Genomic DNA, 19,696 nt, shown 5'->3' on the forward strand with positions numbered 1-19,696 from the left:
ACCAAGTCTTGGTCTATGAGGCTTCTAAATAGCTTCTACCCCCAAGCCATAAGACTCCTGAACAGCTAATCAAATGGCTACCCAGACTATTTGCATTGCCCCCCCCCCCCCTCTTCTACGCTGCTGCTACTCTAAGGTTATTATCGATGCATAGTCACTTTAATAACTCTACCTACATGTACATATTACCTCAACACCAGGGCCCCAGCACGTTGACTCTGTACCGGTAGCCCCGCTATTGTTATTTACTGCTGCTCTTTAATTATTTGTTAGTCTTATCGCTTACTTTTTTTAAACTGTTGGTTAAGGGCTAGTAAGTAAGCATTTCACTGTACACCTGTTGTATTTGGCACATGTGACAAATAAAATGTGTCTTCCGGGTTGGATGTGCATTGTGTCAAAAAGCAGTGCGGCTTGGTTGGGTTGTGTTTCGGAGGACGCATGGCCCTCGACCTTCGCCTCTCCCGACTCCGTACGGGAGTTGCAGCGATGAGTAACTAATACCAATTGGGGAGAAAAAGGGGATTTAAAAAAAATGCAATTTTAATATAAATTGTGATTTAGTATGAGTAGGAGTTTTCAGTAAATTTATGTAAATCATGAAAATTCTCAGCAACAACAGAGTTAAGATCCTACATCAAATTAAGATCCTACAGCTGTAGATAATAAGTGATCCCCCCAAATTGACTGGTGCCAAAAGGTGGTAGGAAATAAATAAATGTCAATGACTGAATCTCAGAAATACTGAAAAGTTACCAAGTTAGATTTGATATATGGTTAATGAAAAGTTAGAAATAAATTCATCATAAAAAAGTGGGAATGGATTATATAATGTTCTGCAGTAATATCATCGGAGATGGGTTAAAAATGTACAAAAAAAAAAATCATTATTCTGTTGATACACTAAACCTGAATCTATTCAGGAATGCACAAGGAGTACATACACAATTGTATTTTTAGTCTAGCCTTGATTTCCTCCAGATACATTTTATTCGCCATAGCAGCAGACCACCAGCACAGCCACTTTCCCCAGCATGTGCGTCTGTCCTGGTGTAAGCCATTATAATATTAAGATAAGCTCATATTATGCTTTTTTATCATCAAGTCCCTCTCACTGGGCTGATGTTTGTTTTGCTGTTTCAATAAAACAGGATATAATGGTATATCCAAATATAGTCTCTACGCTACGTGCTTACAGACAGAAAAATAGACGTTTGGAAATAATATGCCAGAAGTCTTTACCCTTAAGTCTGCAAAAGATAAATCTGGTAATTTGCTAGACCCCCTGTAAAGCATTGTGTCTGCTAGAGGTTTTACATTATTTTGGGTGGATAGATTCTCACGTCTTGTACTTTCCTTCTTATTAAAATGTAGTCATACAGTTGAAGTCAGAAGTTTACATACACTTAGGTAGGAGTCATTAAAACTCGTTTTTCAACCACTCCACAAATTAATGGATAATAAATTCAGTGCCTCCTTGCTTGACATCATGGGAAAAATCAAAAGAAATCAGCAAAGACCTCATTAAAAAATATTGTAGACCTCCACAGGTCTGGTTCATCCTTGGGTGCAATTTCTAAATGCCTGAAGGTACCACGTTCATCTGTACAAACAATATTACGCAAGTATTAAACACCATGGGACCATGCAGCCGTCATACCGCTCAGGAAGGAGACGCATTCTGTCTCATAGAGATGAACGTTCTTTGGTGCGAAAAGTGCAAATCAATCCCAGAACAACTGCAAGGACCTTGTAAAGATGCTGGAAGAAACAGGTAAAAACGTATCTATATCCACAGTAATACGAGTCCTATGTCGACATAACCTGAAAGTCCGCTCAGCAAGGAAGAAGCCACGGCTCCAAAACCGCCATAAAAAAGCCAGACTACGGTATGCAACTGGACATGGGGACAAAGATCGTACTGTTTTGGAGAAATGTCCTCTGGTCTGATGAAACAAAAATAGAACTGTTTCGCCATAATGACCATGTTTATGTTTGGAGGAAAAATGGGGAGGCTTGCAAGCCAGAGAACACCATCCCAACCATGAAGCACAGGGGTAGCAGCATCATTATGTGGGGGTGCATTGCTGCAAGAGGGACTGGTGCACTTCACAAAATAGATTGCATTATGAGGATGGAAAATTATGTGGATATATTGAGACAACATCAAGACATCAGTCAGGAAGTTAAAGCTTGGTAACAAATGGGTCTTCCAAATGGACAATGACCCCAAGCATTCTTCCAAAGTTGTGGCAAAATGGCTTAAGGACAACAAAGTCAAGGTATTGGAGTGGTCATCACAAAGCCCTGACTTCAATCCCATAGAAAAGTTGTGGGCAGAACTGAAAAGGCATGCGAGAGCAAGGAGGCCTACAAACCTGACTCAGTTACACCAGCTCTGTCAGGAGGCATGGGCCAAAATTCACCCAACTTATTGTGGGAAGCTTGTGGAAGTTAACCCAAAACATTTGACCCAAGTCAAACAATTTAAAGGCAATGCTACCAAATACTAATTGAGTGTAGGTAAACTTCTGACCCACTGGGAATGTGATGAAACAAATACAATCTGAAATAACTTATCATTATTGTGACTTTTCACATTCTTAAAATAAAGTGGTGATCCTAACTGACCTAAGACAGGGAATTTTTACTCGGATTCAATGTCAGGAATTGTATAACACTGCGTTTAAATGTATTTGGAAAGGTGTATGTAAACTTCCAACCTCAACTGTATTTTCCTCACAATGGAAAATGTGTAGTTGTTGCCTAAACAGTTGACACTATGGTATAATAATGAGGATGGATTTATTTCTGGCACAACTTTTGGAGAAAACAAATGAGAACTATAAATGATCAGGTTTATACACTATGATTTATTTCAACATAATCTCACATTATTTACAAATAGAAAATGGCCGACTCCTTGCATACAAGACTAACTGAGGGAGGAACATCACTGATGTCTTTACAGTTTATATATGTCCAGGAAGGAAAGTCCTTGTGACCAATACCAACTCAGCGATATCACTTCAAAAGTAAGACAGGTCAGTCTGTTTTCCAAATGTCTCTTGTCCTTATGATGAAGAATGCCTCTGCTTCTTGAACTGCCTGCTGTCTCCTGAGTGTGTCTAGGCGTCTAGAGTGCCTTTAAAGAGAACATAGACCAATAAAACCTTGTCAAACCGGTTACACAAACCTATATTCACTGATTCACTACAGCCAATGACTCGGGATAATGCAACACAGTGTGAATATTCAATTACAAAAAAATCTATTATCAATCTGACGAAGAATAAAATATGGTAGAGTTTTAGTGAAGATGGATGCTTGGAAGGGAACTTACCTTCCAAAAAGGCAAACTCATCTACGGTCTCTATTGCATTGTCTGTAAGTAGAAACAACAAATAACACAATAGCTGGAAGAACGAAAGTCAAAAGGCTGGCCTAAAAGACCCCCGATCCTGGCCCTGTAAAGCTACATGGTGTGCAGGCTTTTATTCTAGCACAGCACGAAGCCCTTGATTGGTTAAATCAGTTAGGCCTAACACGTGTTTAGTACAGGGATGGAACTAAAGCCTGGCATGCCATGTAGCTCTCCAAAACCAGGGGTGGTGACCATTAAACGTAGCAATAGTCATATGGTATGATTGGTGTACTATATGATCATGTCTGCTTGACATTACTAACCTAAATCTTTCCTCTGCAAAGTTTTCCTCTTCCCTTGATGGGCATACACCAGGGCATCTTTGGCAATCATTTCAACAAAGAGTTCCTGGAACACATGAAGTTCAGTATACAGTCAGTAACATCGCTGTAACATATAACATAAGTGCATTGTGACTACAGTAACGTGAATGTGAGGCAGGTAGCCTAGTGGTTAGAGCATTGGGCCAGTAACTGAAAGGTTGCAAGATCGAATCCCCGAGCTGACAATGTAACAAATCTGTCGTTCTGCCCCTGAACAAGGCAGTTAACCCACTGTTCCTAGGCCGTCATTGTAAATACATTTGTTCTTAACTGACTTTCCTAGTTAAATAAAAGGTTGTTTTTTTTTTAATTAAAAAAAAATACAAATATGTCATCTTAGGTAGCTAAGCTAGATATTGCCTTTACAGCAATGATGTGTTGGTGCTGGGTAGAAACTAAAGCCTGCACACCAAGTAGCTCAACAGTTGATGACCAGTGAACTACAAGGAACATAAAGTAGGTCCTTCCTAAAATCCTCCCCAACTTCACTCTGTATCTGGAATAGAGTACCACAATATGAGTCATAATACCCATAAAACCTAGCGGTCAAACAGGGAAATTGTTCCAATAGTTTTTCCACCATTCATTTTTCCCATAGGGGATTTTTTAGAAACACTTCAAATAAGGGCTGTGTGTCTTGTGTCGGCTTACTGTGACGTTTTGATAACCGGCGTCAACTGTTGGTGTCTGTCGCCCATGTGGCACCTACTGGGTCGGACCCAGAGCGGTGGTCAGGCGAGGAAGAGTTACGGGGGAACGAGGCTGAAGAAGAGAACAACCAACAAACTGGGCCCGTTGGGCGCAGCCTCCTTATTTTAAGTGGTGGAATAACGACTGGAACCATTTGCCTGTTTGACCGCTAGGCTCCATGGGTATTATGATCATGCCCGAGAGGCCAGTGTTTTGAGGATATATTGGCACAGGTGTTGTTAGGCAGGCAAACTGTGAAAATATATCATCCAAACACCAGATTCTTGGGTGGTCTGCCCAACGCATCATCGGTAGCACATTGCCTGCCCTCCAGTACACCTACAGCACCCGATGTCACAGGAAGGTCAAAAAGATCATCAAGGACATTAACCACCCGAGCCACAGCCTGTTCACCCCCAAAGGCGAGGTCAGTACAGGGGCATCAAAGCTGGGACCGAGAGACTGAAAAACAGCTTATATCTCAAGGCCATCTGACTGTTAAATAGCCAACACTCGTCGGCTACCACCCGGTTGTTCAACCCTGCTGCCCTATATACATAGAATCACTGGTCACTTTAATAATGTTTACACACAGCTTTACTCATTTCATATGCAAACTCAGCAAAAAAAAGAAACGTCCCCTTTTCAGGACTCGGTCTTTCAAAAATTATTTGTAAAAATCCAAATAACTTTTAACACAATTTCCCATGCTTGTTCAATGAATCATAAAACCATTAATGAACATGTACCTGTGGAACGATCATTAAGGTAGGCAATTAAGGTTACAGTTATGAAAACTTAGGACACTAAAGAGGCCTTTCTACTGACTCTGAAAAACACCAAAATAAAGATGCCCAGGGTCCCTGCTCATCTGCGTGAACGTGCCTTAGGCATACTGCAAGGAAGCATGAGGACTGCAGATGTGGCCAGGGCAATAGATTACAATGTCCGTACCGTGAGACGCCTAAGACAGCACTACAGGGAGACAGGACGGACAGCTGATCGTCTTCGCAGTGGCAGACCACGTGTAACAACACCTGCACAGGATCGGTACATCTGAACATCACACAGGTACAGGATGACAACAACAACTGCCCGGGTTACACCAGGAACACACAATCCCTCCATCAGTGCTCAGACTGTCTGCAATAGGCTGAGAGAGGCTGGACTGAGGGCTTGTAGGCATGTTGTAAGGCAGATCCTCACCAGACATCACAGGCAACGTCACCTATGGGCACAAACCCACCATCGCTGGACCAGACAGTACTGGCAAAAAGTGATCTTCACTGACGAGTCGTGGTTTTGTCTCAACATGGGCTATGGTCAGATTCCTGTTTATCGTCGAAGGAACGAGCGTTACACCGAGGCCTGTACTCTGGAGCGGGATCGATTTGGAGGTGGAGGGTCCGTCATGGTCTGGGGCGGTGTGTAACAGCATCACCGGACTGAGCTTGTTGTCATTGCAGGCAATCTCAACGCTGAGCGTTACAGGGAAGACATCCTCCTCCCTCGTGTGGTACCCTTCCTGCAGGCTCATCCTGACATGACCTTCCAGCATGACAATGTCACCAGCCATACTGCTCGTTCTGTGCGTGATCTCCTGCAAGACAGGAATGTCAGTGTTCTGCCATGGCCAGCGAAGAGCCCGGACCTCAATCCCATTGAGCACGTCTGGGACCTGTTGGATCGGAGGGTGAGGGCCAGGGACATTCCCCCCAGAAATGTCCAGGATCTTGCAGGTGCCTTGGTGGAAGAGTGGGGAAACACCTCACAGCAAGAACTGGCAAATCTGGTGCAGTCCATGAGGAGGAGATGCACTGCAGTACTTAATGCAGCTGGTGGCCCCCCCTTTGTTCAGGGTCACATTATTCCATTTCTGTTCGCCACATGTCTGTGGAACTTGTTCAGTTTATGTCTCAGTTGTTGAATCTTGTTATGTTCATACAAATATTTACACATGTTAAGTTTGCTGAAAATAAACGCCGTTGACAGTAAGAGGACGTTTCTTTTTTTTCTGAGTTTATATACTGTATTCTATTCTACGGTATTTTAGTCAATATCACTCCGACATTGCTCGTCCTAATATTTATTTCTTATAATTCTTCATTTATTTTTAGATGTGTGTTTTATTGATAATTGTTAAATATTACAGAATTAATGGAGCTAGGATGCAATAACATCTGCTAAATGTATACGTGACCAATACAATTTGATTTGCACTACAGCTAACTTAGAGTCATGTCAAACAGTGCAGCCAGAATAACAGCAAAGTAGCTGCATTTGTTTAAGCGGTTTTCTCGTGACATTTATTTGGATACATCCATAACAATGAGCTAATGAAGCATTCAGGATGAGACCCACCCGTTGTATAAACTGTGATACTTTATACAAGAACATTGTCCAGATTTTGCATATCGTTTATGAGTCAGTCCCACATATTTATGAACGGCTGAGCTTGATGTCCTTTGCAGTAAGCCATCTCATGAATTTATATAATGTAACCAAGTGAGCAGACACCTAAGTCAATTGATTCATGAATTGCCCTTCGTGCCTGCTTCCTTACCTTATAATTCTGTATTTCTTTGTGACTAACTTGAATACAGGTAGACCAGGAAAGCCACATCCCTGATTGGCAGATGAGTGACAACCCTGATTAGAAGCACCTGCTCCTCATCAGTTGTTCAAATGCTGTTTTGAATTAAAAGAGAATTGCACCTACACACTGAAGGCGGCTGCAAAACCGAAACGTCTGTGTAGGCTATTCAAGATGCAGTGAAAATATATATATTTTTAAATCTACAAAATGTAAGTAAGCATTGTGACTTTTTTTTTTTTAATGAATGGTGGAAAAACGATTGGAACCATTTCCCTGTTTGACCGCTGGGTTTTATGACACTTCACTGTGGGGCTCTGTACCCTAACCGTTTAGAGCGTTGCTGAATCCCAAAGCCGACTAGGCGAACAATCAGTCGATGTGCCTTTGAGCAAGGCACTTAACCCTAATTGTTCCGGTATATTGCTCTGGATAATCCCATCTCCTAAATTACAAATGTAAATAAACTGGCTAGCAACATGACTTAACCCACCTTGAATGTAGGCTACAAAATATGAAAACAAACTAATACTGCTAGCGGTAGCTAACGTAATACTTTTAACTTACTGTGGCTTTAGCAATGATAAACACAGACTCTTGACTAGCGAGGGACACGTCTGGGTCCGCTTTCATCAGTGCCTTGATACGGGACAGCGGTAACTTCGCTAGACGGTTCTGGGAGGGTGCTGCAACGGGCCCAGTATGTTGGTTACTCTCTTCTTCAGCCTCGAGCCCCCGTAACTCTTCCTCGCCTTCACACCGCTCTGGGTCCGACACTGTAGGGGCGACAGGCACTGCAACAGTTGACGCCATTATCTTGTACACAAACGAGTTGTCAAAAACGTGCCTAGTTCTGATTAGTGAATAATACATTCGAATGTTCCTCCCCTTCCACTCCCGCCAACTATTCATTGTGTGTGATTGGTGGAATGGCCGACTTCATGAGGTGAGGATTGGCTTGAACCATGGCCAAACAAATATTTGGTTTAAGCCATTGGTGAATGTTCACAACTCCTCAGCGCTCCTAAACGTTGTGAAACATTGACTACAGAACCGCGAGGCTGCTAAAAAGAAAAGATGACAGATCACGACCCTAATGAACAACCTCATCATATTTGTTACATAAAATGTACATCTTCATCTCTCTCTATTACTGCTCATCCAATACATTAGAAATGTGTTCAATTACTCATTGTTCGAATTGTTTGTAGATAGACCTGTAATACATATTGAATTTGATAGGCCCACCTTTCAATATTGCTCAATGTTTAAGTGATAATAGGCCTAGATTAGATTTATGTGAAATAGCTGTTAGTTCAGCTTTATCTATGTCGGTATCTAATTAAGCCATAAGGCCCAAGGGACACTGCCTTCGGAAAGTATTCAGACCCCTTGACATTTTCCACGTTTTGTTACATTACAGCCTTATTCTAAAATGGATTAAATAAATAAGGAATCCAAAGCAATCTGCATACAATACCTCATTAGGACGAAGTGAAAACAGTTTTTATTGTATTTTTGCAAACGTATAAAAAATCAAATAAATAAATACCGGTTTTCCCTAAGTATTCAGATGCTTGCAATGAGACTCGAAATTGAGCTCATGTGCATCCTGTTTCCATTGATCATCAATTATGTTTCTACAACTTGATTGGAGTCCACCTGTTGCAAATTCAAATGATTGGACATGATCTGGAAAGGCACACACCTGTCAATATAAAGTCCCACAGTTCACAGTACATGACAGAGCAAAAACCAAGCCATAAAGTCAAAATAACTGACCGTAGAGTGCAGAGACAGGATTGTGTCAAGGCACAGACATGGGGAAGGGTACCAAAGTATTTCTGCAGCTTTGAAGGTCCCCATTAACACTGGCCTCCATCATTCTTTAATGGAAGAAGTCTGGAACCACCAAGACTTCCTAGAGCTGGTCGCCCAGCCAAAATGAGCAATCAGGGAAGAAGGGCTTTGGTCAGGGATGTGACCAAGAACCCGATGGTTACTTTGACAGCGATCTAGAGTTCCTCTGTGGAGATGGGAGAACCTTCCAGAAGAACAACCATCTCTGCAGCACTCCACCAATCAGGCCTTTATGATAGCGTGTCCAAACGGATGCCACTCATCAGCAATAGGCACATGACAGCCCGCTTTGAGTTGCCCAAAAGGCACCTAAAGACTCTCAGAGAATGAGTAACAAGATACTCTGATGAATTCAAGATTGAACTCTTTGGCCTGAATGGCAAGCATCACGTCTGGAGGAAACCGGGCACCATCCGTACGGTGAAACATGGTGGTGGCAGCATCATGCTGTGGGGATGTTTTTCAGTGGCATGGACTGGGAGACCAGTCAGGATCGAGGGAAAGATGAACGGAGAAAAGTACAGAGAGATCCTTGGGGCGAAGGTTCACCTTCCAACAGGACAATGATCCTAAGCACACAGCCAAGACAACACAGGAGTGGCTTTGGGACAAGTCTCTGAATGTCCTTGAGGGGCCCAGCCAGAGCCTGGACTTGAACCCAATCGATTATCTCTGGAGAGACCTGAAATAGCTGTGCTGCAACATTCCCCATCAAGCCTGACAGAGCTTGAGAGGATCTGCAGAGAAAAATGGGAGAAACTCTCAAAGTAGTGTGCCAAGCTTGTAGCATCATCCCACAAAAAAACTTGTCTGTAATCACTGCTAAAGGTGCTTCAACAAAGTACTGAGTAAAAGGTCTGATACTTATGTAAATGTGATATTTCAGTTGTAATTTTTATTTGAACACATTTGAAAACATTTTTAAATGTTTTTTTAAAATGTTTTTTTGCTTTGTCATTATGGGGTAGGTTGAGGAAAAAACAGCAACAATTTCATCAATTTTAGAATAAGGCAGTAACATAACAAAATGTGGAAAAAGTCAAGGGGTCTCAATACTTGCTGAATGCACTGTATATACAAAAGTATGTAGACAACTCTTCAAATGAGTGGATTAGGCTTTTTCAGCCACACCCGTTGCTGACAGGTGTATAAAATTGAGCAATCTCCATAGAAAAACATTAGCAGTAGAATGGCCTTACTGAAGAGCTTAGTGACTTTCAACGTGACACTGTCATAGGATGCCACCATTCCAAAAAGTCAGTTGGTCAAATTTCTGCCCTGCTAGAGCTGCCCTGAACAACTGTAAGTGTTGTTATTGTGAAGTGGAAACATCTAGGAGTGACAAAGGCTCAGCCTTGAAGTGGTAGGCAAAACAAGCTCACAGAACGGGAGTGCTGAAGCACGTATCACATAAAAATTGTCTGTCCTCGGTTGCAACACTCACTACCAAGTTCCAAACTGCCTCCGGAAGCAACGTCAGCACAAGAACTGTTAGTTGCGAGCTTAATGAAATGGGTTTCCATGGCCGAGCAGTATTGGTGTAAAGCTTGGACTCTGGACTAGTGGAAACACTTTCTCTGGAGTGATGAATCACGCTTCACCATCTAGCAGTCCGATGGACAAATTAGCCTATGACTTGGCAGACTGGAGGTTCTACAGCTGCAACATCGAGGGCATCCTTACTGGTTGCCTCACTGCCTGGTACGGCAACTGCTCGGACTCTGACCGCAAGGCACTACATCACTGGGGCAAAATTGCCTGCCATCCAGGACCTTTCCACCAGGCGGTGTCAGAGGAAGGCCCTAAAAATTGTCAAAGACCCCAGCCACCCTAGTCATAGTCTGTTCTCTCTACTACCGCATGGCAAGCGGTACCGGAGTGCCAAGTCTAGGACAAAAAGGCTTCTCAACAAAAAAGGCTTCTCTTAGGCCCTCATGACATAAGTCTTTTCAAGTGTATTGTCTGAAGGCTACATTGGTTATACATTACAGAACAATGGGATGCACTTCCATCATATTTTAACATTTAATTTCTCTTACCAGAGCAATGTACTAGGATGGCATGGATATCAAATTAGCATGAAATACTTAAATGGTCAAACAGGCCATTTATTTATTTTGATTCAGTTTGATTCATGTTTTATTTAATTGAGGGATAGGCCAGAAAGTCCGATGAGGTCAGAGCAGAGCATCTTATTTCTGGTCTCATTACCTAGTTCTGCACATGATAGCAAAGGTGCTGCCTGCCTAATATAAACTGAGTGTACAAAACATTAAGAACACCTTCCTAATATTTAGTTGCATTCCCCCACTTGAGTTGCAGCCTCAGAACAGCCTCAATTCGTTGGGGGCATGGACTCTACAAGATGTCGAAAGAGTTCCACAAGGATGCTGGCTCATGTTGACTCCAATGCTTCCCACAGTTGTGTCGAGTTGGCTGGATGTCCTTTGGGCGGTGGACCATTCTTGATACAAAGGGGAAACTGCTGAGCTTGAAAAACCCAGCACCGTTGCAGTTCTTGACACAAACCAATGCGCCTGGCACCTACTACCATTTCTCGTTCAAAGGCACTTAAATATTTTGTCTTGCCCATTCACCATCTGAATGGCACACATACACACACAATCCGTGTCTCAACTGTCTAAAGGCTTAAAAATCATCCTTTAAACTGTTTCCTACTCTTCATCTACACTCATTCGGTGCTAATATATGGATTTCACAAGTCTGGGAATACAGATATTATGCATCTGTTGGTCACATATATATTTTTTTAAAGGTAGGGGCGTGGATCAGAAAACCAGTCAGTAACTGGTATAACCACCATTTGTCTCATGTAATGCGGCACATCTCCTTTGCATAGAGTTGATCAGGCATTTGATTGTGGCCTGTGGAATGTTCTCCCACTCTTCTTCAATGGCTGTGCGAAGTTGTTGGATATTGCTGGGAACTAGAATATGCTGTCGTACACGTCGATCCAGAGCATTCCAAACACTCTCAATGGGTGACGTCTGGGGAGAATGCAGGCCATGGAATAATAGACATTTTCAGCTTACAGGAATTATGTACAGATTCTTGTGACATGGGACCAAGGATCTGTATATAGGGGTGCGTCAGTTGAGTGGTTTGAGTCACTGATGTGATCTTCCTGGCCAGGTTGGCACCCCCCCTTGAGTTGTGCCGTGGCGGAGATCTTTGTGGGCTATACTCAGCCTTGTCTGAGGATGGTAAGTTGGTGGTTGAAGATATCCTTCTAGTGGTATGGGGGCTGTGCTTTGGCTATATCCTGCCTGTTTGGCACTGTCCAGGGGTATTGTTGGATGTGACCACAGTGTCTCCCGACCCCCTCCGGGGCCTCATGTTATCTCTGTGCATTCAATTTGCCTGTAGCTTATGCCTGCCCATACCATAACCTGACCTCCACCATGGGGCAATCTGTTTTCAACATTGACGTCAACAAACCGCTTGCCCACACGTCGCCATACATGTGGTCTGCAGTTGTGAGGTCGATTGGACGTATTGCCAAATTCTCTAAAACAACATTGGAGTCGGCTTATGGTAGAGAAATTAACATTAAATTCTCTGGCAACAGCTCTGGTGTACAGTCCTGCAGTCAGCATGCCAATTGCACGTTCCCTCAAAACTTGAGACATCTGTGGCATTGTGTTTTGTGACAAAAACGCACATTTTAGAGTGGCCTTTTATTGTTCCCAGCACAAGGTGCACCTGTATAATGATCATGCTGTTTAATCAGCTTATTGATATGCCACACCTGTCAAGTGGATGGATTGTTATGTTGCGTTTATATTTTTGTTCGGTGTATGTGAATAATACAGCCAACTGGAGATTCCATGGAAGATGGCAACCAGGTTGAAATGGATTAACAATGTAGTTCTATTACCCTTGTCCCAAATCAGAGTCCGTGCTATCGAACACAGTGAATCTCATCCAAATTAAAATCTGACCTCTTGGGCCTCCAGAGTGGTATAGTGGTCTAAGGCACTCCATCGCAGTGCTTGAGGTGTCAATACAGACCCAAGTTCGATCCCAGGTTGTGTCAGTGACCGGGACATGGAGACCCATGAGGTGGCGTACAATTGGCCCAGCGTCATCCAGGTTAGGGGAGGGTTTGGCCAGCCGGGATTTCCTTGTCCCATCGTACTCTAACGACTTCTTGTGGCAGATCGGGCGCCTGCGAGCTGACTTTGGGCGCCTGCGAGCTGACTTTGGGCGCCTGCGAGCTGACTTTGGGCGCCTGCGAGCTGACTTTGGGCGCCTGCGAGCTGACTTTGGGCGCCTGCGAGCTGACTTTGGGCGCCTGCGAGCTGACTTTGGGCGCCTGCTGAACGGTGTTTCCTCCAACATATTGATGCGGCTGGCTTCGGGGTTAGGCGAGCAGTGCGGCTTGGCAGGGTCGTGTTTCCGGGGACGCATGGCTCTCGACCTTCGCCTCTCACAAGTCCGTATGGGAGTTTCAGCGATGGGACAAGACTGTAACTACCAATTGGATACCACAAAAAATGGGGTTTAAGTATAAAATGTCACCTATAATTTTGATTATTTTTTTTATTTTTTTTGTGCCTTTCGGACTCAAGGACAAGTGAGACGAGTGAGAATCGGTGAACAATTCACCCAAAGTCTTTCCAGCCCTTCCTATTATACCAGAACTGACCCTAGACCGAAGGGTGGTCAACGACCTTATACTGGGCCGAAGGATCTCCTTCTACGAAGGGAGGAAATGGGGTGCGGCAATGTTAGATTGGGGGTTTCATACCTTGAATTAAGGTAAGGAGGGCTAGCGTTTATTAGTTTGTCATCCTTTCAATAGTTAGTTAAATGGTTATTTTGTTCATTCATTCGTCAAGTCTGACTGATAGAGTAGCAAGAATGAGAGTTGAGCAGTCTACAACTGATACCACTTCGGAAAATGTAGCAAAATGGGCATTACGAGGTGATAGAGACCACCAAGTTCCTGCACCTGGTGATGGAGTATGGTGGTGGAGGGGATCTCTACTCACGTATCGCCAACTGGTGGCCATTTGTCTGACCTGGAGACCAAGCTCATCTTTGCCCAGATCACCTCAGCCATCAAACACATGGTGAGCTATGCCCATTGAAAGCTTTGAACAGTCGACACGCACAGATGTCAATTCCACTCCATGATTAGGGCTGCTTGAGGATTGTGTGAGTAACTTTCTCATCAATGCATCATTTATGTGTACAGTCATGACTTACCAGTGAGTATCCAATGATTGTACTCTTTCTTGCTTGCTTGATTTAGAGAGGCAAAGAGAAAGGGGGATACCTAGTCAGTTGCACAACTGAAATGCATTCAACTGAAATGTCTCTTCCGCATTTAACCCAACCCCTCTGATTCATCTTAATTTTGTAGCAACATCCAACCAACACACCCCCATCCCACCCCTTTTTGTTATCATTCTAGCACGACGACAACATTGTCCACTGAGACACGAAAGCAGAGAATGTCTTCTATACCACCAGCTACTGCATCAAGGTGGGAGACCTTGGCTTCAGCATAGTGACTGGTCCAACCGAGGTCCTCACCAAATTCTGTGGTTCCACATCCTACACCGCTCCAGAGCTCTTCAAAGAGAAAGGCTACATGGGTCGTTGCGTGGACATCTGGGCATTGGGCATCCTCCTCTACTTCATGGTCACCCAGGTCCTGTGTGTGGAGGAGCAGGAGGTGAAGTTGGCCTTTTCTGGCCTCGGCATCATGGCGGTCCATCTGCAGAGCAACACCTGTACAGACAATTGCAGCCCCCTGACGGGGACCTACCGTATCCTCCTTCACCACATCCAGAAGAGGAGGTCCGTGGAAGATGTGGGATATGCAGGCCTCTACCCTAAGGACTTTGTCGCTACCAAGAGATGGACGCCACTGCTTTTATGGTCAAGCACAACCCTACTAATGTCTGTGTTATGCTATAGACCAGGGTTTCGTAACAGTTTTTGTACCATGGACTGGCAAGTTATGGATCTTCTCTTAGGATTAAAACAAAAACTTTTGGAGGACCACTTACATTGAAATCGAACATTTGAGAACTGAAGTTCTCAGATAACTATATGAGGGACCAGTTAGCAATATCTCAGAGACCAGTGGTGCTCCATAGACAAGACACAAACACACCCGCACCCGTGCAGACATGTGCATATTCTCACACGCTCTCACACACACACACACCACTCTCTCAGGGATCTGCTGTTGCTTATTCATCATAGTACAGAGGATAGGTAGATAAATACCACCATCTTGTGCTCACATTATTCATTACATTTCAGTATGCCTCAGAAATCTGTGATGGAAAGAAACAGTGGTTAAGATTACAGGATCTGGTTTGTAATGTACAGTCCATTAATTCTATTGAGGCTTATGGACTAACAAGGCTACAGTAATTGACTTCAGCTTATTGTGACCGTCACTTTACTCAATAGGCCTATGTTCTGTTCAATAGGCTTACAGCAAGAGGCAGACTGACGCAAAGGATTAATAGCACTATCTTCCAAGCCTACTTAGTCCAGTGCTTCATCAAAATATAACCGGGGTTGTGCAAGGGCATGGCTAATTTTTCTTTGTTGTGATACAGGAAAAGTGCTTGGTCCAGATATGAATTGTATGGGAGTCTGGCACCAAGTGTGGGCCCATGCTCTGATATTTTCATTGCAATACTTAGGTCTACAATACTTTTTTATCCTTAAACACTTAAAAGTTCATGTAAATATAACAAATATAATCTTCAGTTTATATACTTGTAAATTATATAATGTGCTATTCACAACATTCTAAAATGTGTAAAACAGATTTCTTGTACATAGTAGAGCACATGCACAGATCTTAATTTTGGGCTATTCAATGGCTTGGAAGGGCAATGTTTTGTCTAAAAATTAATGTCTTTACTTTGATATCATGCAATTAAACTGCAGTAACACATTGCTTATGTAGCTAAATATGTAGAATAATTTTATAAATGCTTTACTGATATACTTCGTTCACATATTTGCAATTGGGGGTGCACATTCATGCTCAAGAGAAATGTCACGGCTGTTCAAAGGAGAGGACCAAGGTGCAGCGTGGTGAGCATACATGTTCTTTAATAAAGAAAGAAGACGCCGAACAAAACAATACACACTACAAACCAAAACCGTGAAGCTTAAGGCTAAGTGCCATAAAGAAAGTCAACCTCCCACAACACAGGTGGGAAAAAGGGTACCTAAGTATGGTTCCCAATCAGAGGCAACGATGGACAGCTGTGTGGACTCCGGCCGCAAAACCTGACTCTCAAGGGGAGGGTCCGGGTGGGCCCTCTTTACGGTGGCGGCTCTGGTGCGGGCGTCCTGCATTTGCTCTGGTGCGGGCATCCCGCATGGAAGCTGGCATCCAGCCAGAACTGGTGGGGCCAGCTCTGGCCTTGAGACCAACTTACGCTCTCATAAAAATCAAGTCCATTAGTTTGTATAAATATTAGCAGTTTCTCTAACTCTCCTCTTCTCTTACTCAACACTAATTTCCCATGAGAGTATTACTAACCTCTGTGCTCTAAGCAGTGATAGAAGCTGTCAACACTTTCACTTTTCTCAAATTCTTGTGCGTAGGTTCTACAAGTTTGCACCTGCACCTGTCATGTTTCTCCATTAATTGGCAGTGTGACAATGCAGTACATTTTGAAATAATGAGATGAACCCCAATCTTGCCTTTATCCTGTTAAGGCAAGCATGTGAACAAATGATGGAGAGACAAACTATCAAATTACCCCAAGCTAGTGCCAAAGTGGAGTCCTGACTTGACCCGAACCCTTAGAATTTATCATTTTTTATGCTATGCTCAATAGGTCTAAAAATGGCTTTGACTATATCCTTTTGTCTTCAAGAGTGCAAGCTAATACATCAAATTGAAAGACCACCAATAGATATTTTCTGACTGGAGCATTATGATAAGGAATAACTAATCATATCCATCATCCCATGTAATCTTTGGGAATGGTCTGTTTGACATGCTAAGGTTCTGGGTTGCTTTGTGTCTTAGCTGAGTCAATGTGGTTTCTACTTGAATTCATTGTCCCTCAATGAAAAACAAATTATTCTTTCTACAGTTCAACAGTTCCCTCTCCTGAATATTATAATGAAGTGTTGAAAGCACCTGTGCAGAAGATATGTCAAAATGAATAGACAGAGATAATACATATCAAAGGGGAACTTGGTACACACTTAATCACACAATTACTCAATCAATTTCAGTTTTAACTCAACATTTTTGATTGGAATGACAGTTCGGTCCATGCAAAAACTTGTTGAGTGGATGAGCAAGAATGTAATAAAAAGCTAATTCACACCGTGCTTAAACAGAGATACTTTAGTCAGTACTTCATATCCCCGTGCTCCTTTTAAATAAACACATCTAACTTGTATGCACTGAGCACTGAGTCACTAGCAGTGAATATCTGCTCTAACTCAAATGTTTACCCCTTGGACATGTTTCCTTTGGACATTACAGCAATAGCTTTCAGATGAACTGTACCTATCTATCTCGTCCCTTATTATTCTCTCCACTCAGGTGAGACTGTTGAGAAACATGAAGTACATGCCAAAAACAACTTTGTCTTTGTTTGTCTTGGCAAATACAAAAAAGTCAGAGTTCTGGAACATTGATCAAGGGACATATCTGTATTTTGAAAAACATATCTTGGTCGGTGTACATTGGGTCTGAGGTTTATACTGAGTGTACAAAACATTAGGAACATCTGCTCTTTCCATGGCATAGATTGACCAGATGAGTCCAGGTGAAAGCTATGATCCCTTATTGATGTCACTTGTTAAATCCACTTCAATCAGTGTATGGGTAGGGGAAGAGACAGGTTAAAGAAGGATTTCTAAGCATTGTAACAATTGAGACATGGACTGTGTATGTGTGCCATTCAGAGGGTGAATGGGGAAGACAAAAGATTGAAGTAGCCACCCGAGCCACAGCCTGTTCACACAGTTACCATCTAGAAGGCAGAGACAGTACAGGTGCATCAAAGCTGGGCTCGAAAAACTGATGAACAGCTTCTATCTCCAGGCCATCAGACTGTTAAACAGTCACCACTAGTCAGCCTCTGTCCTGTACCCTGCCCTGAACCTTAATTACTGTTACTAGCCGACTACCATCCGGTACGCTACCCTGCACGTTAGAGACTGCTGCCCTATGTACATGGAGTCATTGAACACTGGTCACTTTAATAATGTTTACTATCACGTTTTAGGGAAGACCCAGATACAGACAGTGTCGACGTAACAAAAACGTATTACTAGAACAGGGGGCAAGCAAAACGACAGGTCAAGGGCAGGCAGAGGTCAGTAACAGGAGACAGGAGACAAAGGGCTGTGAGACATGGGTTTGATTTTTAGACACATGAAAAGCGGGATGTATACGGATGGTACGGGGCAACAGAAGACAAGCAGCAGAGGGGCTAAAGACCTCGGAGACGGGGAAAGGGACGATAAACTGGGGGGAAAGTTTGTGGGACTCCACCTGGAGGGGCAGATCCCGGGTGGACAGCCTTCTGCCCGAGACGATACGGGGGTGCCGGGGTCCGGTGGAGGTCCGCTTGTCGTCGATATCTGGTCTTGAGAAGGGCTGACCGGGCTCTCTTCCAGGTACGACGACAGCGGTGGACAAACATCTGGGCTGAAGGCATGCCGACCTCTTCCTCTTGCTCAGTAATGTAAGGAAGAAGTCCCGGCAATATATACAGAGAAATGTCAATTGAAAAAGGTCAAATGAAACGAAGCGCAGCTACTTTGCAGTCTTTCCACCTTCAGTTTGAAGTGATTGTTTTAGCTGTGTTGTTGGCTTGCTCCTCTGAACAACTGTGTCCTGACTAGTGAGCACATTTTCTATGCCAGGCGAAATCGCGCCTCATTAGCTCACGTTATGGATGTATCCAAATAAATGTCACTAGAAAACAGCTAAAACAAATGCAAATGCAGCTACTTTGCTGTTATTCTGGCTATACTTTTTGACATGACTGTAAGTTATCAGTAGTTGGCTAGCAAGCAAGAGATAAGAACATTGCCAGCCAGTATGGCAATGGAGCATTTAGAACGAATGACTGGGTTGCATCCATAGATACAGATCAGTGTCGGGACTATATCTTGCGGAAGGATGAAATAGTGTGATTAAATTAATCAAAACACCGTTTTTAATGAAAATATGTCAATCATTATTTGAATATGTTGGTAACCCGTTGTATAAAAGTGTTAATGCCCTTGAAGCCAGTGTTTCGCGGATATAGTGGCAAGAAAAAGTATGTGAACCCTTTGCAATTACCTGGATTTCTGCATAAATTGGTATAAAATTTGATCGAATCTTCATCTAAGTCACAACAATAGACAAACAGACTGATTAAACTAATAACGCACAAAAAGGATGTGTTTTCATGTCTTTATTGAACACAACGTGTAAACATTCACAGTGCAGTGTGGAGAAAGTGTACCCACTGTGACAATTAAAAGCTTCCCTAATCAGAAACCATGGATTGATTGGCAGCATTCGTGCAAAACTGAAAGCGCGTACCACCGCATTTAATCATGGCAAGGCAACTGGGAATATGGCCCAATACAAACAGTGTAGTTATTCCCTCCGTAAGGCAATCAAACAAGCAAGGTGTCAGCATCAAATCAAATCAAATTTTATTTGTCACATACACATGGTTAGCAGATGTTAATGCGAGTGTAGCGAAATGCTTGTGCTTCTAGTTCCGACAATGCAGTAATATCCAACAAGTAATCTAACTAACAATTCCTAAACTA

At 43.0% G+C, this 19,696-nt stretch overlaps 1 protein-coding gene and 1 pseudogene across 1 annotated transcript; one reads left to right on the plus strand and one right to left on the minus strand.

Annotated features, from left to right (window-relative positions):
• Positions 1 to 2,853: 2,853 nt before the first annotated feature.
• Positions 2,854 to 7,982, minus strand: LOC135511707 (DNA polymerase epsilon subunit 4-like). Its single transcript, XM_064933181.1, has 4 exons — positions 7,598 to 7,982; positions 3,688 to 3,772; positions 3,344 to 3,385; positions 2,854 to 3,145 (listed from the first exon to the last, which is right to left on the minus strand). Exons 1-4 carry the CDS (start codon positions 7,940 to 7,942, stop codon positions 3,129 to 3,131), a joined length of 489 nt encoding a protein of 162 aa, XP_064789253.1. The 5' UTR covers positions 7,943 to 7,982; the 3' UTR covers positions 2,854 to 3,128.
• Positions 7,983 to 10,505: 2,523 nt separating this feature from the next.
• Positions 10,506 to 15,447, plus strand: LOC135511454 (serine/threonine-protein kinase NIM1-like; annotated as a pseudogene).
• The last annotated feature ends 4,249 nt before the right edge of the window (positions 15,448 to 19,696 follow it).

This window comes from Oncorhynchus masou, chromosome 24, assembly GCF_036934945.1.
Source record: "Oncorhynchus masou masou isolate Uvic2021 chromosome 24, UVic_Omas_1.1, whole genome shotgun sequence".
In the NCBI taxonomy this organism is placed as follows: Eukaryota; Metazoa; Chordata; class Actinopteri; order Salmoniformes; family Salmonidae; genus Oncorhynchus; species Oncorhynchus masou.

Coding starts and splice junctions, on each gene's coding strand:
- LOC135511707 (XM_064933181.1), bottom strand. CDS start 7,942: ATGAATAGTTGGCGGGAGTGGAAGGGGAGGAACATTCGAATGTATTAT. Junction 3,773..7,597: donor TTATCATTGCTAAAGCCACA/GTAAGTTAAAAG, acceptor CATGTGTTCCAG/GAACTCTTTGTTGAAATGAT. Junction 3,386..3,687: donor TTTGCAGAGGAAAGATTTAG/GTTAGTAATGTC, acceptor TTCTACTTACAG/ACAATGCAATAGAGACCGTA.